We start from the raw sequence: 22,298 nt of genomic DNA, 5'->3' as shown, positions 1-22,298 counted from the left end.
AGGATGGACTCGTAGAATTCCAAGAGCAACACAATCACAGAGTAAAGGCGCGTATCAGAAAACGATCTAGTAGCCATGACACTAGTAGACATTGTGAAGGATTTTTAGCTGAAGAGAACTGTATCTGTAGGAATTGTGACAACATAGTTGAGGATGGGTGCATCAAGAAATGACAGTCCAGTTTTAATATCAATATGGACCGGCATCCATTGGGTGACTATCACTCATTAGTGGGAAAAGTTTTAAATCAGACAGACTGCTGGGTGTGCTCACAGGTACCTCAAGGTCATAGCAAGTCAGTGCTAGTACCATTCCCTTTAACGATAGGTGAGGTACTTGAATTAAGGGGTGGGAGGCCGTTGGACAAGAGATTTAATATTTCTAGTCCTCCTAGTTTGAAGCTCCACCAATATCATGTGGATAGGTCCTTAATATGAAAGCCGGGAAATTGGGAAGTGTCATGGAATAACCAAACCATGACATTTTCACACAGACCCGACAGAGTGCCCGTAGACTCAGAACTTATACGCCAAATAGCCGACGGTGGAAAATATTTCCGGTATAGGTACACTCTAGGAAGTAGGACCATGCGCGTTGGAGAAGTATCACCAGGATACTGTGCACATATCATACAACCAGATACGTGTACTAGACAGATGAGAGAATTAGGGATAGGATTTTTCACATGGAAGGTTTGTAATATGGTTATGTCATATTCTGTCCCATATGTTCTCCCCGATGACGCATATTTCATATGCGGGAAAAAGGCGTATAAATTCCTTGCCCCAAAACTCAGAGGGATTGTGTTATGTTGGAAAGGTGTTGCCTGAAGTAATTTATGACCCATCAATCGAGACAATGTTGTGATAAAATGTGATTCCACGGTCCGTTTCTTTCACCCGTTTCTCCTTTGGTTTTCTCCAAGGTACAAAGACACCCACTTGGAAGAAGAATTTGATGACCCTTTTATACAGACCACTGATGAACTGTGTCACAGACACCTGATGAGCTTTAGAGACTTTACATTTTTATGGACACTTGAAGAGCTTTGCTTGCCACTTACAGCAAAGATACAACAAGGATACAGCAATCCGGACAAGACATCGACAAGACTTCAACAAGACTTCCAAGGACAAGCACATACATATGATCATATGACTGCATTTATAACGCATGTTTCCTATCTTCATCTCTACTATCTTCAGGTAGTGACACACATAGTCGACAGGTGACTTTCACATACTAGCATCCACATATGTTTCCCCCCTCATCAACTAAATGTGCTCCCCCATTTGTTGTAACTAAAAGCCGAAAAGAGCTCGGTAGAGTTTGACAGCCCATCCACAGACCCTTAATACGGGATAAGAAGGATTCAATGTATACTTTGCAATACCTCAAAGCTTATTTAAAACATGTACGCAACGATGATACATGCCCCTCAGACATGGATTCCATACACACATGCTTTTACTATCTCACTAGGTCATACATTTCCCACCTCCTCCTCTCCTCCCTACTCCCTGTCAGGAATCGACTCACCACAGCTGCATCTGTCCATCGGTGCGGACTCCGTCCGGGGTCCCTGCGTTCTGCTGTCGCCCGTTTCCCTGTCGCCAGATGTCATCCTGGGCCTGGGAGCGCTCCTGTTGTCAGCGGGCGTGTGAGCACGCCGCGTTCCCGCCGGGCCGCGGCATGGGTGCCGCCATGACAGTTTCCCTCAGTCTGAGTGCGGCAGCCAATCCGGAGCTTGGCCGCACCTCCTCGTTCCACTCCAGCCAATGCCTGCAGACCAGGGGGTATATCAGAAGCTGCAGGGTGAGCCTGTGGTTGTCCTGAACTTTGTGTCACTCCTGCGACCCATGTGTCTGGATCTGCTCTCCTGTTTCTCTGTGTTCCTGGTTACCTTCCTGTATCTCCGTGGAACTACAAGCACCAGCAATCCCTGCGTTTGTTACCTGGCTTCACACCTTCTACAGCTACAGTGTGCTCCAGCCCTCAGCAGTAGAGACTCACTTTCCAGGTGCAGTCCATCACCTCACCTGTGAATCAGCTTGCAAGCTGCCTGTGCACTACCAACTGCACTGTGAACTTTTCACCAAGTCTCCTGCATCTGCTACCAGGGTTGCTACCAATACCACCATCTCTGCTGGCTCCACGTTTTAAACTACTCTGGTTCCCATACCAGCTCATTATCAACTCCAGTCATACTGCCTTTCCATAGACTCTCAGCTTCCACGCTGCACCATAACAATTGCATTCCTTATTGTTTATTTCTGCAAGTATTCCTGCTGCATTACTGTTTAAACTTTTTATTTAATAAAACAACATTGCGCACATGCGCAGAAACCCAATCCAGCCTCCTCACTTCTTCCATCCTACCGCCACTGACCCACTAGCGCCCCCTCCGGGGACACAAGCCAAACCGAACCTGACACTCCCAATCATAATGAGGTATTTTATGGTAACATATATATATTTTTCTGCTTAATTGTTTAGATAGTGGCAGTTATTGTTGACTGCCAAAGGGTGGACTGTCAAAGTCGAAAAATATCGTGATTCACAATGCCTTGTACTAACCCCAATGCACATGCCCGCTGCTCGTGCACCCACTCCCCCGTGCGTACGCATCCCCGCAGGTTGCGTAGGGGACGCTCCGACGTCTCCTGCGCATGGATATGTGTATTTACGGCGGTGTTTGTGAGCGTCTAGCGAGCGACTCGTTCGCTACATAGTTAACCCAAATAGCGTGTTTTATAGATAATATTCCCCTTAACAATATCAGCAAGTATGTTTAGTGTAAAAGGTTCGTGGACAGAGAGATTCCTCTTTGCATGATATGTAGGGTCAGATAAAGGTTGAACGGTGGTGTTTAGTATCCAGCTGTAGAGTATTTTAATAGTAACATTTTGGTGTTGGTTAGGAAGAGATTGCTCGCTCCTGCGTATAGTTATGTGTAAAAGTAGTTTATAGACATTTACTGTATTTACTGTTCATTATCCATGCGGCGGGAATCCTGAGGATACCTCCCACCTGAGCAGTTGGAGAAAGACACATCCCACCTGTTCGAACCCACCTATGACCTTTTGTTATAATGCGGAGACACATTCCTGTGTCCAATAAACAATGAGATTGTAGGGACCATTGTATTGTTACTGTATGTTGTGTATATAAGGACCACCATTGCTGGGCCAGTCACTCACTCTCTCTGCAAGGTTTTCGTCATCGAAGGCTGAGGGCTGGTTTCCAGGACTGCGCTTGCGATTCATTCCCACGTGTGTAAGTTCTCTGTGGCCATTTTGTTATCCTTTAGTGTTTGCCAATTATTCTCTTTCTGTTTGCTAGTATTTGCGATAGTTTAGCTATTGTTCATTTTATGTCTTGTTATTCTGTTTAGATATTAATGTTAGGTCTGTAGTGTATGAACTGTACTGTTATCCCCTTTATACTAAAAGAATCTTCTACGAAGGTGTTGGAACCTTACCAGGTGTTGTGTATTTCATCATTTATTACAAAGGGTTCCTGAGCGTCTCAATCGCTCAAACAGCTTTCATATTATCAAGGTCAATAAGCGTTACATATTTGTAGTATTACAGTACTAAGGTTTACAGTATAAGCATACCCGTACAGTGTGTTGTTAACAAGGTTTACTGTGTGTCATTCAGTGAGCGTCTGCGCCGCTCGTGTCCCACTCTCGGGCACAGCGTCCGCTACGCTAATAGCGTAGCATTACGGTACTCGGCCGCCTATAGCGTGCTCGATATTAAGCGTAAGCCCATGAGCGTACGTGCCGCTCGTGCATCGCGCCCACGGTCTAGTGTCTGCTACGCTAAGTGCGTACCCTTACGGTACTCCGTGCGCCAATTGCGTACTTAGGCCATAATAAGTATATAGCTTATGTTCAAAGGTAATATTTGACTTTATCACTACCGAAGATACTACGGCGAGCTACTGGTAGATACGGGTTGGAGATCACTGTTCTACATCAATCTACCTGCTATCTAATGACTAATGTAGCCGCCTCAATCCCAACCACCTGCCGGCAAGTGATGTGGTATTCGCTGGCTCCTGGCTGGATGGATCATTTTGCAGCCTTCAGCTTGGGGGGAGCACATGGAATGTTCACTGACCGCGTTGCTGCTGCCTTGGGGAGATGGCTCTGCCTGTGAATGAGCAAAATGGGAAGGTTTTGCAGCAGTCAGTGGGGCACACCTATGGATGACCATTGTAAGCCTGTCATTAAATGGTGGATGGGATTCTGTCATTGAATCTTGTGATGCGATGGTAACTAACCATTACATCTATGGGTCTGCCATTGATGGTTTTAAATCATCTGACAGAAGCCATCGATGGTTTGTGCTAGTACATAGCCAGTTGGCGCCCGCACAGGCCTAAAACGCATTTGTTATCACCACTGGGCTCTGCCATCGATATTATACAATTCGTCAACCTCAGACCATCGATGACCAACCCTGTTACAATTATTATTATTATTATTATTATTATTATTATCCTTTATTTATATGGCGTAACAAAGATTCCGCAGTGCCCAATTACAGAGTACATAAATAATCAAACAGGAAAACAGCAATTTACAGTTGATGACAGTATAGGACAAGTACAGGGTAAATAAACATAGTTACATCAGCAGATGGAATTACTGGAATAAGTAACAGGTGGCAGGAGACTGCTGGATGTGGTACAGTTGAAGATTATTAAAGTAAGACAAAGGATAAGCACATGAGGGAAGAGGGCCCTGCTCGTGAGAGCTTACAATCTAAAGGTTTCCAATGGTTTGCATTGCGAATGTATGAGAGTGTTGTGACGCAACTGGGAATGCATATGTAGTTAGCTGCATTAAATCACTGGAAGAACAGCGCTTCAACACCATTTGGTGGACATTAACATTGGAAAGCCACCATTGAATGGAAAGAAGACTACCATGGGAAATAAACCATTGCCTATCGATGTCATCCCTAGACACGCTGGGCACTGCACTAGCGAGGGGCCGAAAACCACCGGTGGCCAAACAATGGCCATTCCTTGTGTCTGGGGCCTGAAGGGTCAGCTGTAGGAGACAGAGCTCTGCTACACCTGATAATCTGACTGCTCTGGAGCTGCTGGTACATTAGTAGGAGAATAGGAGCAGCAACAGCCATCTGAAAGACACAGCGTTCTGCTACACCTGGTAATCTGTCTGCCCCGGAGCTGCTGATGCATGAGGAGGAGGATATGAGCAACAGCAGCTAGCTGAGAGACACAGCGCTCTGCTACACCTGGTAATCCGGCTGCCCTGAAGCTGCTGATACATGAGGAGGATATGAGCAGCAACAGCAGGCTGAGAGACACAGAACTCTGCTACACCTGGCAATCCGGCTGCCATGGAGCTGCTTTTACATGAAGAGGAGGATAGGAGCAACAGCAACAGGCTGAGAAACACAGAGCTCTGCTACACCTGGTAATCCATCTGCCCCGGAGCTGCTGATGCATGAGGAGGAGGATATGAGCAACAGCAGCCACTTAAGAGACACATCGCTCTGCTACACCTGGTAATACGGCTGCCCTGGTGCTGCTGATACATGAGTAGTAAAGGAGCAGCAACAGCAGGCTGAGAGACATAGAACTCTGCTACACCTGGCAATCCGGCTGCATGGAGCTGCTGGTACATGAGGAGGAGGATAGGAGCAACAGCAACAGGCTGAGAAACACAGAGCTCTGCTACACCTGGTAATACGGCTGCCCTGGTGCTGCTGGTACATAAGGAGAAGGATAGGAGCAACAGCAGCCAACTGAGAGACACAGCGCTCTGCTACACCTGGCAATCCGGCTGCCCTGGAGCTGCTGGTACATGAGGAGGATAGAAGCAGCAACAGCAGGCTGAGAGACACAGCGCTCTGCTACGCCTGGTAATCCGGCTGCCATGGAGCTGCTGGCACATGAGGATGAGGATAAGAGCAACAGCAACAGGCCGAGAAACACAGAGCTCTGCTACACTTGGTAATCCGGCTGCCATGGAGCTGCTGGCACATGAGGAGGAGGATAAGAGCAACAGCAACAAGTTGAGAAACACAGAGCTCTGCTACACCTGGTAATCCGGCTTCCCTGGAGCTGCCAGTACATGAAAAGGATAGGAGCAACAGCAGCAGACTAAGAAACAGAGATATAATGGAAACAAAACAATAGGGTGCTTAAAATGGGGTGTAGTATGGTATGCCGGCGGCTGGGCTCCCGGCGACCAGCATACGGGCGCCCGACCGCCGGCATACCGACAGCGTGGCGAGCGCAAATGAGCCCCTTGTGGGCTCACTGCGCTCACCACGCTGCGGGCACGGTGGCGCACTACGCACGCCACGCTATTTTATTCTCCCTCCAAGGGGGTCGTGGACCCCCACGAGGGAGAAAAAGTGTCGGTATGTCGGCTGTCGGGATTCCGGCGCCGGTATACTGTGCGCCGGGATTCCGACAGTCGGCATACTGAAGACCACCCCTTAAAATGTGCACAAGGCAGCTTTAACTGGTTTGATTCCCTAACGGGATGTCACCACACCCCACCAAAACAGTTGAAAATACAAAAGAGAAGGCAATCTTTACTAGTATAAGCACCACAATGTAACACAAACATATATAAAGTATACGTTCCTTATAACTGTAGATTTACATGTCTTGAGGAAGGCTCCTGTACAACCGAAATGCGTCGACAACTACTGGGCACTGTGACAACCCTCTTGATCTCAGGAGACTAGCATTAAGGTATTTTTACCAATATCTGCAATATAGATAGTCCGGACTCCAATATTTATGCAGATCTCCTTTGGATATTTTTTTTTGTTTTACTTTTTGTAGAAGAGACTATTGTTTTTATGTACATTTTCAGATTTTTTGTTCCTGTATACATCCCAAGATTCCCAACTATGGGAATTTCTGTGCAATAAACTTTTTAAATATATGGAATTTTTTTTCATTTGGGATCATTCCAACCACATGCTTGGTTTTTGAGTAAAAACGTTTGTGGACTTGAAAGAAGCCCAGATAGGAGTGTCTCTGCTACTTTTCTGGTAAGTGTGGTACGCACCTTAATTGTTACACCAATAGAGAGAAAAAAAGATACCTTTACATGTTTCACATATTTACATCTTAAAGTGAGTTAGGTATGCTCTCTCATTCCACTACTCTATGGTGAAGGACACACAAAAGAGGTGAAGAAGATTAAAGAAACATTTTATGTGCACGAATACTTGGCCTTAGTGTGAGTTGGGGTTCGCTCCTCACCTATATAGTCTTTGTCGTGATTATTTCCAACCTTTATGGGATAAGGACTGTTTAAATCAGAAGGAGAATTGTATGAGACAATACTACACATTGTATCTCCACCTGTTTTCTGTTTGTACATAACTGCTGAGCTCGAATCATCACAATTGAATCAGTGGATAATAAAGAAACAGAAGAACAGAAATCTACAGTCAAGAGGAACGAATACTTTATATATGTTTGTGTTACATCGTGGTGCTTATACTGGCAAAGATTGCCTTCTCTTTGTATTTTCATGAGAAACGCAGAGCTCTGCTACACCTGGCAATCCAGCTTCCCTGGAGTTGCTGGTACATGAGGAGGATAGAAGCAGCAACAGCAGGCTGAGAGACACAGAGCTCTGCTACACCTGGTAATCAGGCTGCCCTGGAGCTGCTGGTACATGAGGAGGATAGAAGCAGCAACAGCAGGCTGAGAGACACAGAGCTCTGCTACACCTGGTAATCTGGCTGCCCTGGAGCTGCTGGTACATGAGAAGGATAGAAGCAGCAACAGCAGGCTGAGAGACACAGAACTCTGCTAGACCTGGTAATCCGGCTGCCCTGGAGCTGCTGGTACGGTTGAACAGTCCTCTCCACGAAGGTAAACTAGACGCTACCCTGCTTGGTACATGAAGAGAATAGTAGGAGCATGAACAGCAGATCTCCCCCCTGTAATAACCCTATAGTACATATGAGGTAATGCCCTGGCCGGATGCTGCAGTGACCAGGCTGTGAGCGGGGAATGTCTGTCACTGCCAGATAATATAATTAATGAGCAGCGAGCGGTCACAGGAGGCGGAACCTTCCTGCGGGAGAAACGTTTCCAGGGGACGGGGATATCCGGAACACCAGTGCGCTGTGGATTAGCGTCCCCCGGTGTCCTTGGGAACTGTGTGCCGCAGCTATGGGGCTGATGCCGGACGAGGCTCGGGGGCTGCCGCCCCCCAATCTGGTCAACCGGGGCACGGTGTATGTGGGTTTCCTGGGCTACCTGAGCGCCATTATCCACAACGCCATCAACCGCTTCCCGGTGATGAAGGCTGGTGAGAGTGACCCCCTCCCCCCAATTACTATTATACCTCCCCAATTACTATTATACCTCCCTTCCCAATCATTATTATACCTGATCTACCCAATAATTATTATACCCCCCTTCCCAATCATTATATCCCCCGCTAATCATTATTATACCCCCCTTCACAATCATTATTGTATTCCCCCTGCCCCCGATTATTATATTCCCCCAATTGCTATTATATGCCCCTTCCCAATCATTACAGTGCAATATACTTTATTGTCATTAACAAAACAACAATGAAATGTCAATGACATTATATCCCCCGCTAGTCATTATTATACCCCCCTTCCCAATCATCATTATACACCCTCCTCCAAGCATTATTATATCCCCCCTCCCCCAATTATTATATTCCCCCAATTACTTTTATACCCCCCTTCCCAATCATTTCTCTATTTCCTTCCCTCAATTACTATTATACCCCCCTTCCCAATTACTATTATACCCCATCATTATTATATCCCCCCCAACTCCCCAATCATTATTATACCCCTCTATCCTCAGTCATTATTATAGGCCCTCTCCCCCAATCATTTGAATATCCCCCCTCCCTCAATCATTCTTATACCCCCTTCCCCAATCATTATTGTATCCCCCTCCCCACTCTATCATTATACCCCCTCTCCTAATTACTGTTATGTCCCCCCTCCCCCAATTACTATTATAAACCCCATCATTATTATATCCCGCTCCCCAATCATTATTATATCTCACCCCTCCCCAATCATTATTATACCCCCCAATTACTACTATAAACTCCACCGTTATTATATCCCTCCACTTCACCAATCATCATTATATCCCGCTCCCCAATTACTATTATACCCGCCATCATTAGTATATCCCCACACCTCCCCAATCATTATTATATTCCCACACCTCCCCAATCATTATTATATCCCTATATCCCCCATCATTATTGTATCCCCTCGCCGTTCATTTTTTTGTAAAACATTTTTAAACACCCGCCCCCCCACCCCTAATCGTGTACTATGCCACCAACTGCTACTCGGTCAAAGCTGGTGAGAGGTACCCCCTCTCCCCCAATCATTATTACAGCCCCCATCATCCACAACGCAATCATACGCTACTGAGTGGCCCGGGCTCGGGAGAATGACCCCCTCCCCATCATTTATTATACCCCCCTCCAGTTCTGCATCAGTATTATATCTCACCACTACCTGCCTGCCTGTCCAGGCTGCTGAGTGGGACACCTCCCAATCATTATTCCCCCCTCCCCGCCCCACCCCCCATTATAATATTAGTAATCTGGGCTGGTAAGCGTGAAAACTCTAAAAGTGATTGTACTCCCCACATCATCGTATCCCCCCACCCTCTCCCCCTCCCATAATTTTATTGGTCGTCCAGGCTGGTTAAAAATCTGGTGATAGAGACACTCCCCCCTTTTCCCTATCATCACTGCACAGGGCATCTATTCACAGTTAAAGAGAGCTTGGTGGGGGTAGGCCAGCATCTCTGTAAATGCTGATCACGCCCCAAGTGTGACAGACAGGGCCGCGTCCCCCCCCCCCCCCCCTTTTTCGGGTGCTAAGTGCCCGGTTTCCCCCGACTACACCCTACCCACTGATTACTCTAGAGTGAATACTAATACCCCCTCTCCCCAAGATTATACAGTCTATTATCATTACTATAATCCCCCACTTTTATATCTCCTATTGCTATTATATTCCCACACTATTAGTATACAGTGGGGTTTGAAAGTTTGGGCACCCCAGGCAAAAATTCATTTTAATGTGCATAAAGAAGCCAAGGAAAGATGGAAAAATCTCCAAAAAGCATCAAATTACAGATTAGACATTCTTATAACATGTCAAAAAAAGTTTGCTATTATTTCCATCATTTACACTATCAAAATAACAGAAAACAAAAAATGGCATCTGCAAAAGTTTGGGCACCCTGCAGAGTTAATACCTTGTACTGCCCCCTTTGGACAGCTGAGACCTGGCAGTGTCATGGATTGTTCTCAATCATCGTCTGGAAAGACAAGGTGATGTCAATCTCAAAGGTTTTAAAAGCCCAGACTCATCTGACCTTGCTCCAACAATCAGCACCATGGGTTCCTCTAAGCAGTTGTGTAGAACACTGAAACTGAGAATAGTTGACGCTTACAAAGCAGGAGAAGGCTATAAGAAGATAGCAAAGCGTTATCAGATGCCCATATCCTCTGTTCGGAATGTAATTAAGAAATGGCAGTCATCAGGAACAGTGGAAGTTAAAGCAAGATCTGGAAGATCAAGAAAAATATCAGACAGAACAGCTCACAGGATTGTGAGAAAAGCAAATCAAAATCCACGTTTGACTGCACGATCCCTCCAGGAAGATCTGGCAGACACTGGAGTTGTGGCGCACTATTCCACTATAAAGAGAGACTTGTACAAATATGGTCTTCATGGAAGAGTCATCAGAAGAAAACCTTTTCTACGTCCTCACCACAAAAATCAGCGTTTGAAGTTTGCAAATGAACATATAGACAAGCCTGATGCATTTTGGAATAAAGTTCTGTGGACCGATGAGGTTAAAATAGAACTTTTTGGCCGGAATGAGCAAAGGTACGTTTGGAGAAGGAAGGGCACAGAATTTAATGAATGAACCTCTGTCCAACTGTTAAGCATGGGGGTGGATCAATCATGCTTTGCGGTTGTATTGCAGCCAGTGGCACAGGGAACATTTCACGAGTAGAAGGAAAAATGGATTCAATAAGATTCCCGCAAATTCTGGACGCTAACTTGATGCCATCTGTGAAAAAGCTGAAGTTAAAGAGAGGCTGGCTTCTACAAATGGATAATGATCCTAAACACACCTCAAAATCCACGGTGGATTACATCAAGAGGCGTAAACTGAAGGTTTTGCCATGGCCTTCACAATCTCCTGACCTCAACATAATTGAAAATCTATGGATAGACCTTAAAAGAGCAGTGCGTCACAGACAGCCCAGGAATCTCAAAGAACTGGAAGACTTTTGTAAGGAAGAATGGGCGAAGATACCTCAAACAAGAATTGAAAGACTCTTGGCTGGCTACAAAAAGCTTTACAAGCTGTGATACTTGCCAAAGGGGGAAGTACAAGGTATTAACTCTGCAGGGTGCCCAAACTTTTGCATATGCCATTTTTTGTTTTCTGTGCTTTTGAAAGTGTAAATGATGGAAATAAAATCAAACTTTTTTTGACATGTTATAAGAATGTCTAATCTGTAATTTGATGCCTTTTGGAGATTTTTCCATCTTTCCTTGGCTTCTTTTTGCACATTAAAATGAATTTTTGCCTGGGGTGCCCAAACTTTCAATCCCCACTGTATATCTCTCCTACTCCTACTACTAGTACTACTATTATTATTATAGCCTCCTCTTCATTGTGTTCCTCTTCTTCCTCCACCTTATATTCCTACTCATTATATTCTTCCACTATTATATCTTTCCTAATATTAGAACATTTATCTTTACAAAAAACTACAAATAAGGGGTCTATTTACTAAGCCTTCGATGGAGATAAATTACCAGCCAATCAGCTCCTAACGGCCATGTCACAGGCTGGGTTTGAAAAATTACAGGAGCTGATTGGCTGGTACTTTATCTCCGTCTTCTTTTATCTCCATCCAAGGCTTAGTAAATAGACTCCTAAGGTGTATTTGTAAATCCCAGTGATAAAGGGGGAGATATGTCTCTGCTGACGGCTGTACCCCTCCTCCCCACTAGGTGTGCATCGGCAATTGCTGTACACGACTATCGGCGTGTTCCTTGGATACCACATGGTGAAGTATGAGAACTACAAATACGCAAAGCGAGATCGGGAACTGTTTGAGTACATGAGGCTACACCCGGAGCTGTTTCCCCAGCAAGGTACGTTGTTTGTATCGGTGGCCGGTGGCATTAATATGGGGTGCTGAAGGGGGAGAGGCACATGGCACCAGCTGTTCCGCTAGTTACAGATCAGTATGTGGATATTAGTGCTGGAACACCGTGATGTGTTGGGGGGCCTCTTATTTGGAATGTCTTCACTTTTATACGTGTCCTCAGACACTGTTAGTCAGGTCGCGGCAAATTTCCCCCCTCAGCATGAACTTGGCCGCATAGAGCATCGTTCTGGCTCAAAATTGTGCATCTTAATCGTATAATTAAAACTGGCAGCAACAAAACAACATTACACTGGTCAATTTGATGTGATATTTGTACATCTGTGTGCGACTGAATCTGTCTAAGAAGTGCTATGATGCAGCAGCTGTGGCTTATTATCATGCTGAGTTCAGTTTTGCTTCAGCTGCGTGTTTTTTTTTTTTTTCTCTGACGTCCTAGTGGATGCTGGGAACTCCGAAAGGACCATGGGGAATAGCGGCTCCGCAGGAGACTGGGCACAACTAAAGAAAGCTTTAGGTCACCTGGTGTGCACTGGCTCCTCCCACTATGACCCTCCTCCAAGCCTCAGTTAGATTTTGTGCCCGGCCGAGGTTGGATGCACACTAGGGGCTCTCCTGAGCTTCTAGAAAGAAAGTATAGAATTAGGTTTTTATTTTCAGTGAGACCTGCTGGCAACAGGCTCTCTGCAGCGAGGGACTAAGGGGAGAAGAAGCAAACCTGCCTGCTTGCAGCCAGCTTGGGCTTCTTAGGCTACTGGACACCATTAGCTCCAGAGGGATCGACCGCAGGCCCGTCCTTGGTGTTCGGTCCCGGAGCCGCGCCGCCGTCCCCCTTACAGAGCCAGAAGCAAGAAGAGGTCCGGAAAATCGGCGGCAGAAGACATCAGTCTTCACCAAGGTAGCGCACAGCACTGCAGCTGTGTGCCATTGCTCCTCATACACACTTCACACTCCGGTCACTGAGGGTGCAGGGCGCTTGGGGGGGGCGCCCTGAGCAGCAATAAAAACACCTTGGCTGGCAAAAATACCACAATATATAGCCCCAGAGGCTATATATGTGGTAAATACCCCTGCCAGAATCCATAAAAAACCGGGAGAAAAGTCAGCGAAAAAGGGGCGGAGCTATCTCCCTCAGACACACTGGCGCCATTTTCTCTTCACAGTGCAGCTGGAAGAAAGCTCCCCAGGCTCTCCCCTGTAGTTTTCAGGCTCAAAGGGTTAAAAAGAGAGGGGGGGCACTAAATTTAGGCGCAATATTGTATATACAAGCAGCTATTGGGGAAAATTCACTCAGTTATAGTGTTAATCCCCACATTATATAGCGCTCTGGTGTGTGCTGGCATACTCTCTCTCTGTCTCCCCAAAGGGCTTTGTGGGGTCCTGTCCTCAGTCAGAGCATTCCCTGTGTGTGTGCGGTGTGTCGGTACGGCTGTGTCGACATGTTTGATGAGGAGTCTTATGTGGTGACGGAGCAGATGCCGATAAATGTGATGTCGCCCCCTGTGGGGCCGACACCAGAGTAGATGGATAGGTGGAAGGTATTAACCGACAGTGTCAACTCCTTACATAAAAGGCTGGATGACGTAACAGCTGTGGGACAGCCGGCTTCTCAGCCCGGGCCTGCCCAGGCGTCTCAAAGGCCATCAGGGGCTCAAAAACGCCCGCTCCCTCAGATGGCAGACACAGATGTCGACACGGAGTCTGACTCCAGTGTCGACAAGGTTGAGACATATACACAATCCACTAGGAACATCCGTGATTTGATCCCGGCAATAAAAAATGTGTTATACATTTCTGACATTAACCCAAGTACCTCTAAATATGGGTTTTATGTTTGGGGAGAAAAAGCAGGCAGTGTTTTGTTCCCCCATCAGATGAATGAATGAAGTGCAGTGATCGCGCTGAGACCAAAAAAAAGTGGGTCCCAGGGACCCCTCACTTTTAAAAATTGGGGTCCTACTTGTCCTTTTCTGGGTCCCATCGGAATGAAGGTTTTAATTAGTCTAATTAATGATTCAAACATAAAAACACAAACTTGATTTGGACACTACAAAAGGGGTGCAAGGGGGAGGATGGGGTGACGATGCTGCTGGGCTGTGTAGCATACAGGACACCCCGCACTTTAGATGTAATTAGACATTTTGGTGACCTTGTGGCAGAAAGAGAATTGGTTCTCCCGCACTGAGACTGAAAACTGCGACAGTGCGCGCCGATGGCGCGCTGAAATTTTTTAGGGGTGTAGCTTCGTGGGGAAGGGGCGTGGTCACATAATAGTACCAATTCACATTATTCCACACAGTAGTACCGCTTATACACATTGCACCAGGTAGAACCTCCTATACACACTGAGCCAAGGAGAGCACGTTATTCACATTGCACCAGGTAGAGCACGTTATACACATTGCGCCACACATTGCACCAGGTAGAGCACGTTATACGTATTGCGCCAGGTAGAGCACGTTATTCACATTGCGCCAGGCAGAGCACGTTATTCACATTGCGCCAGGTAGAGCACGTTATACGTATTGCACCAGGTAGAGCACGTTATTCACATTGCGCCAGGCAGAGCACGTTATTCACATTGAGCCAGGCAGAGCACGTTATTCACATTGCGCCAGGCAGAGCACGTTATTCACATTGCGCCAGGCAGAGCACGTTATTCACATTGCGCCAGGCAGAGCACGTTATTCACATTGCGCCAGGCAGAGCACGTTATTCACATTGCGCCAGGCAGAGCACGTTATTCACATTGCGCCAGGTAGAGCACTTAACAATTATATGATTAAAAAACAGGACAACATTATTAAATAATAAATTTTCTATATGTAATGGCTTTATGGTGCCGCTATAATAGAGCCCCAGACTGGATTTAGACACTACAAAAGTGTTGTGGGGGAGGGAGGGTGACAATGCTGCTGGGCTGTTATCATATCGGAAGTATGCATTCAGGATCCTGGCTGTCGGGATCCCAGCAGCCGTAATACCGATGCCGGAATCCTGACAGCAGCCACAATACCAACGCTGGCATCCAGAGGTGATCAGGATCCTGGCAACGATATAGCGACAGTCAGGATCCTGAAGGGAAGTATGCACTGCCGCCACTGGTTTAGCGTGCGGATGGGAAGGGGGGGGGTTAGGATATGGTGTTGGGGAGGGTTAGGCTGCAGAGGGGGGGGGGGGGGTATAAGTGTTAGGCACTAAGGGGGTGGGTTAGGTTTAGGCTGCGGGAAACGGAGGGTTAGGGGTGGGAGGTTAGGGTACCCTCTGCACTCGTCACTCTTGTCGGCTTTGCTGTGATCGGGATGCTGGTGTCGGTATACTAAATGCCAACATCCTGACGACGACTTCGGACACTTGGTACAACCACTGGATTTGAGTCATGCTGCCTGTAATTTATGTGCTGACTGATCAACTTCAGTGACACTCACTGTGCTGGCTGCCTTTACAGTAACCAGCGGCAACCAGCAGTAACCAACAGCAACCAGCAGTAACCAACAAAGGCAGCCAGAACAGTGAGTGTCACTGAAGTTGATCAGTCAGCACATAAATTACAGGCAGCATGACTCGAATCCAGTGGTTGTATCAAGGGTCCTGTATGCTGCACAGCCCAGCAGCACTGTCACCCTCTCGCCTCACCCCCACTCCATACCACAAAAATGTTGCGTTTAACACCTGTTTGCAGGCGCCATGCAGCCCCCATCTCCGCCATCCCACCGATATGAGCAGCCCCCCAGCCGCCACCGCAAGTCCAGCTCACCCCTCCGCACAGCAAGCACAGTCCCCGGTCACCGGCGTTCAACATCCCCGCAGCACAGTGTGTAGCGCGCCGCAGAGCCGTCCTCACTGTCTGTCCGGCTCCGTGAAGCTCCAGCGGGTGATCGGCGGGGGGGCGTCCTCACTCTGTCCGGCTCCGTGAAGCTCCAGCGGGTGATCGGCGGGGGGGGGGGGGGGGGGGGGGCGTCCTCACTCTGTCCGGCTCCGTGAAGCTCCAGCGGGTGATCGGCGGGGGGGGGGGGGGGGGGGGGGCGTCCTCACTCTGTCCGGCTCCGTGAAGCTCCAGCGGGTGATCGGCGGGGGGGGGGGGGGGGGAGCGTCCTCACTCTGTCGGGCTCCGTGAAGCTCCAGCGGGTGATGGGGGGTGATGTGTGTGCGCGGTGTAGGGGGCGGGGCCTTCTGGGTGCATGCGGATAGAGAGATGCGGCGGCGATTGGATGAGGAGGCGCGGCGGTGATTGGATGGGTAGACAGAGTCTCCTATTGGTGCAGTGATACACAGCGCGTCCTATGGGACCCGCTCATTTTTTAAAACCGGGTACGTCTCTTCCTGTAGCGCGTAAAAACGCGCTATAGCGCGTATTTTGCGATCACTGAAGTGTGTGAAAAGCGTGGGTTCCCCCGATAAGAAACTGGTAATTTCTAAAAAGTTACTGATGGCGTACCCTTTCCCGCCAGAGGATAAGTTACGCTGGGAGATATCCCCTAGGGTGGATAAGGCGCTCACACGGTTGTCAAAAGGTGGCACTGCCGTCTTAGGAACGGCCACTTTGAAGGTACCTGTTGATAAAAAGCAGGAGGCTATCCTGAAGTCTGTATTTACATACTCAGGTACTAGACTGAAACCTGCAGAGCGTGCTGCTGCAGCGTGGTCGGTGACCCTGTCAAACATACTAGTTTGCTAACATGAGAACATATTAAAGACGTCGTCTTTTATATATGAGGGATGCACAGAAGGATATTTTGCCGGCTGGCATCCAAAATGAATGTAATGTCCATTCTGTCAGGAGGATATTAGAGACCTGTCACTGGACAGGTGATGCTGACTTTAAAAGGTGCATAGAGATTCTGCCTTATAAGGGTGAGGAATTATTTGGGGATGGTCTCTGGGACCTCGTATCCACAGCAACAGCTGGTAGAAATATTTTTACCTCAGGTTTCCTCACAGACTAAGAAAGCACTGTATTATCAGGTACAGTCCTTTCGGCTTCAGAAAAGCAAGCGGGTCAAAGGCGCTTTCTTTATACACAGAGACAAGGGAAGAGGGAAAAAGCTGCACCAGTCAGCAAGTTCCCAGAATCAAAATTCTTCTCCCGCTTCCTCTGAGTCCACAGCATGGCGCGGGGGCTCCACAGGTGTAGCCAGGTACGGTGGGGGGGCGCTTCGAAACATTTCAGCGATCAGAGGGCTTGCTCACAGGTGTATCCCTGTTTCATTCAAGTAGTATTTCAGGAGTACAAGCTGGATTTCGAGATATCTCCCCCCCCCCCGCCGTTTCCTCAAATCTGCCTTGCCGACAACTCCCTCAGGCAGGGAGGCTGTGCTAGAGGCAAATTAACAAGCTGTATTCCCAGCAGGTAATACTCAAGATGCCCCTACTTCAACAAGGACGGGGTTACTATTCCACACTGTTTGGGGTACCGAAACCGCATGGTTCGGTGTGACCCATTTTATATTAAAAATCCTTGAACACATACATAAAAAAAAATTCAAGTTCAAGATTGAATCGCTCAGGGCGGTTATTGCAAGCCTGGAAGGGGGATTACATGGTATCCCTGGACATCAAGGATGCTTACCTGCATGTCCCCATTTACCATCCTCACCAGGAGTACCTCAGATTTGCGGTACAGGATTGCCATTACCAAGTCCAGACACTGCCGTTTGGACTGTACATGGCACCGAGGGTGTTTACCAAGGTAATGGCCGAAATGGTGATACTCCTTCAAAAAAAAGGGAGTTTTAATTATCCCGTACTTGGACAATCTCCTTATAAAGGCGAGGTCCATGGAGCAGTTGTTAGTCGGGGTAGCACTATCTCGGAAAGTGCTACAACAGCACGGTTGGATTCTAAACATTCCAAAGTCACAGCTGGTTCCTACGACACGTCTGCTGTTCCTGGGGATGGTTCTGGAAGACCAGAAAAAAGTGTTTCTCCCGGAGGAGAAAGCCAAGGAGCTGTCATCTCTCTAGTCAGAGACCTCCTGAAGCAAAACCAGGTATCGGTGCATCATTGCACGTGAGTCCTGGGACAAATGGTAGCTTCTTACGAAGCAATCCCATTCGGCAGGTTCCATGCAGGAACTTTTTAATGGGACCCGTTGGACAAGTGGTCCGGATCGCATCTTCAGATGCATCGACTGATAACCCTGTCTCCAAGGACCGGGGTATCTCTACTGTGGTTGCTGCAGAGTGCCCATCTTCAAGAGGGCCGCAGGTTCGGCATACAGGACTAGGTCCTGGTGACCATGGATGCCAGCCGTTGAGGCTGGGGGGCAGTCACACAGGGAAGAAACTTCCAGGGACTTTAGTCAAGTCAGGAGACTTCCCTACACATAAATATTCTGGAACTTAGGGCCATCTACAATGCCCTGAGTCAGGCAAGGCCTCTGCTTCAAAACCAGCCGGTGCTGTTCCAGTCAGACAACGTCACGGCAGTCGCCCATGTAAATCAACAGGGCGGCACAAGAAGCAGGATGGCGATGACAGAAGCCACAAGGATTCTCCTATGGGCGAAAAATCACGTCTTAGCACTGTCAGCAGTGTTCATTCCGGGAGTGGATAACTGGGAAGCAGATTTCCTCAGCAGGCACGACCTCCACCCGGGAGAGTTCGGACTTCATCCAGAAGTCTTTCAACTGATGGTAAACCGTTGGGAAAGACCACAGGTGGCCATGATAGCGTCCCGCTTAAACAAAAAAACTAGAGAAATATTGCGCCAGGTCAAGAGACCCTCAGGCAATAGCTGTGGACGCTCTAGTGACACCGTGGGTGTACCAGTCGGGTTATGTGTTCCCCCTTCTACCTCTCATACCAAAGGTATGGAGAATAATAAGAAGGAAAGGAGTAAGAACTATACTCGTGGTTCCGGATTGACCAAGAAGGGCTTGGTACCCAGAACTTCAAGAAATTATATCAGAGGACCCATGGCCTCTGCCACTCAGACAGGACCTGCTGCAGCAGGGGCCCTGTCTGTTCCAAGACTTACCGCGGTTGCGTTTGACGGCATGGCGGTTGAACGCCGGATCCTAAAGGAGAAGGGCATTCCGGAGGAAGTCATTCCTACGCTGATTAAAGCCAGGAAAGATGTAACTGCAAAACATTATCACCGCATATGGCGGAAATATGTTGTTTGGTGTGAGGCCAAAAAGGCCCCAACAGAGGAATTTCAACTGGGTCGATTTCTGCACTTCCTACAAGCAGGAGTGACTATGGGCCTGAAATTAGGCTCCATTAAGGTACAGATCTCGGCTCTGTCGATTTTCTTCCAGAAAGTACTAGCTTCTCTACCTGAAGTTCAGACATTTGTAAAAGGAGTGCTGCATATTCAGCCCCGTTTGTGCCTCCAGTGGCACCTTGGGATCTCAACGTGGTGTTGAGTTTCTTAAAATCACATTGGTTTAAGCCACTAAAAACCGTGGATCTAAAATATCTCACGTGAAAAGTGGTCATGTTATTGGCCTTGGCTTCGGCCAGGCGTGTATCAGAATTGGCGGCTTTGTCATATAAAAGTCCTTATCTGATTTTCCATATGGATAGGGCAGAATTGAGGACTCGTCCCCAGTTTCTTCCTAAGGTGGTATCAGCTTTTCACTTGAACCACCCTGTTGTGGTGCCTGTGGCTACTGGGGACTTGGAGGATTCCAGGTTGCTGGACGTGGTCAGGGCCTTGAAAGTTTATGTTTCCAGGACGGCTGGAGTCAGGAAAACTGACTCGCTGTTTATCCTGCATGCACCCAACAAACTGGGTGCTCCTGCTTCTAAGCAGACTATTGCTCGCTGGATTTGTAGCACAATTCAGCTGGCGCATTCTGCAGCTGGACTGCCGCATCCTAAATCAGTAAAAGCCCACTCCACGAGGAAAGTGGGCTCATCTTGGGCGGCTGCCCGAGGGGTCTCGGCTTTACAACTTGCCGAGCTGCTACTTGGTCAGGGGCAAACACGTTTGCTAAATTCAAAAAAATTGATACCCTGGCTGAGGAGGACCTGGAGTTCTCTCATTCGGTGCTGCAGAGTCATCCGCACTCGCCCGCCCGTTTGGGAGCTTTGGTATAATCCCCATGGTCCTTTCGGAGTTCCCAGCATCCACTAGGACGTCAGAGAAAATAAGATTTTACTCACCGGTAAATCTATTTCTCGTAGTACGTAGTGGATGCTGGGCGCCCATCCCAAGTGCGGATAGTCTGCAATACTTGTACATAGTTATTGTTAACTAAAGGGTTATTGTTGAGCCATCTGTTGAGAGGATCAGTTGTTTTCATACTGTAAACTGGGTATAGTATCACGAGTTATACGGTGTGACTGGTATGAGTCTTACCCGGGATTCAAAATCCTTCCTTATTATGTCAGCTCGTCCGGGCACAGTGTCCTAACTGAGGCTTGGAGGAGGGTCATAGTGGGAGGAGCCAGTGCACACCAGGTGACCTAAAGCTTTCTTTAGTTGTGCCCAGTCTCCTGCGGAGCCGCTATTCCCCATGGTCCTTTCGGAGTTCCCAGCATCCACTACGGACTACGAGAAATAGATTTACCGGTGAGTAAAATCTTATTTATTTTTTTTACGTCTTTAAGACCAATTCCTGGTAAAGTCGCAGCCTAGCATCTCTGGTGCACTGTGAGCGGCTTTTTGCTGCAACTACAACGCAAAATGTAAAAAAGAGTACGGTATGCTATTCGCCACAGAGTGTCTGTCACGCCGGGCGTCTTGCGCCATATGGTGTATGGACAATCCTGTATGTGAGGACGCATTTGTAATTAATATCCATAAATACGATTCGGCATTATACTCTGCTACACATTGCCACCTTCAGACAACGTTCACTTCCCGACTGTTCCTTTGAATAGAACCTCACGTGAGCTGAGGTCTGTGTATGTCCTACAGTACTATGGGGGTTATTCAATCATGATAAAATAGCAAAACTGCTAGTAATAAAATCGCGTGCTGAGGGTCGCTCAGTGCCGCCCTGCATTGCAAATTAATTGCATTGCAGGAATCTTGGAATAGAGGTAGACCACCTGAATACACAGCCAGGCTGCATGTGCAGGCGGTCCGGCGCCATGTTTCCTGTCACAGGAAACACAGGGGACGTCACCCGGCCGCCCTGAAAACTCTTTGTTGCAGTCCCCGACTGTTTGCTGCCTGTGAATCACATTACGCATTATGAACGTCCAAGTGTGCGCGATGCGATCGTGGCACAGACGGACAAAGATTGGTTGTTTGCAACTGGTGAGGCACTACAGCCATCAACTCTGAATAACCCCCTATATACTGATGAGCAGTAGTAAAATATATATGTATGTGGTGGCCCTATGGCTGACCTTTTAGACGTGAGTTTTATTTGTCTTGGGTGAATCTGTAGCGGCTTATTGCCCTGTTTCCCGTCACTATAATGTTTGTGCTGTGTCCCTCTGCTTTGTTTACATCTTGGGTCCTTCATATGTATGATTAATCCTCTTGCTTTCTGACCAATCTGTCTGTTGTGTTCCCTCTGTGTCTCTTGTTCTAACACTTATCTTTGATTTTGTGTAGAAAAACGAACATTCGCAGAAATCACCGAAAAATTTTACCCAGTCCGCTGAAGTTTTGGTACCCATACTGATTTATCAAGATCCGACCAGAATATATTTGTTCTCCATAGAAGAAGCTGCATGTTCTCAACGCCTGTGTGAAATATTTTCTTTAACCCATATAAATACAATAAATAAATTACCTTTGACTGTTGGTATTTGTAGCAGGAACGTAGTGTGGAATTGGTGCAGCAGGGGTCTGGGCACACTTGCAGTGTAACTTCCTTTTGATTGTTTTAGTGGCTCTGAGGTCGGGTACAATATCCCCCTACCTAGGTGCCCTTTACTTCACCCCTGGGGTCTGTTCTGTTCAGCTTTTCTTCTCAGCCTCCTTGGTGCTTTGCATGGTGAGGACCAATAGGAACGCAGTATCACAGGGATAGTGTTCTCCCTAGGATGAGGTAGGGGCAGGACGCCGGAGTTCGGGGGCACATTGGCGTGCGCGACCATGCAAATTAGGGGGCGTGGCTAAGCCCGCATCATTTTAGTGGGCGGTGCGGCCCACAGAC

The 22,298-nt window shown here is 47.6% G+C and overlaps 1 protein-coding gene across 1 annotated transcript; it reads left to right on the top strand.

The window, feature by feature from the left end:
* The first annotated feature begins 8,082 nt into the window (after positions 1–8,082).
* On the top strand, positions 8,083–21,938 carry NDUFC2 (NADH:ubiquinone oxidoreductase subunit C2). Its single transcript, XM_063951307.1, has 3 exons — positions 8,083–8,329; positions 12,078–12,221; positions 21,752–21,938. Exons 1-3 carry the CDS (start codon positions 8,191–8,193, stop codon positions 21,799–21,801), a joined length of 333 nt encoding a protein of 110 aa, XP_063807377.1. The 5' UTR covers positions 8,083–8,190; the 3' UTR covers positions 21,802–21,938.
* Positions 21,939–22,298: the final 360 nt, after the last annotated feature.

The sequence above is a fragment of the Pseudophryne corroboree genome, chromosome 2 (assembly GCF_028390025.1).
Source record: "Pseudophryne corroboree isolate aPseCor3 chromosome 2, aPseCor3.hap2, whole genome shotgun sequence".
Lineage (NCBI taxonomy): Eukaryota > Metazoa > Chordata > Amphibia > Anura > Myobatrachidae > Pseudophryne > Pseudophryne corroboree.
Note: the sequence above shows the minus strand (reverse complement) of the source record. Positions and strands in the feature narration are given on the sequence as shown.

Coding starts and splice junctions, on each gene's coding strand:
- NDUFC2 (XM_063951307.1), top strand. CDS start 8,191: ATGGGGCTGATGCCGGACGAGGCTCGGGGGCTGCCGCCCCCCAATCTG. Junction 8,330..12,077: donor CTTCCCGGTGATGAAGGCTG/GTGAGAGTGACC, acceptor CCTCCCCACTAG/GTGTGCATCGGCAATTGCTG. Junction 12,222..21,751: donor GGAGCTGTTTCCCCAGCAAG/GTACGTTGTTTG, acceptor GATTTTGTGTAG/AAAAACGAACATTCGCAGAA.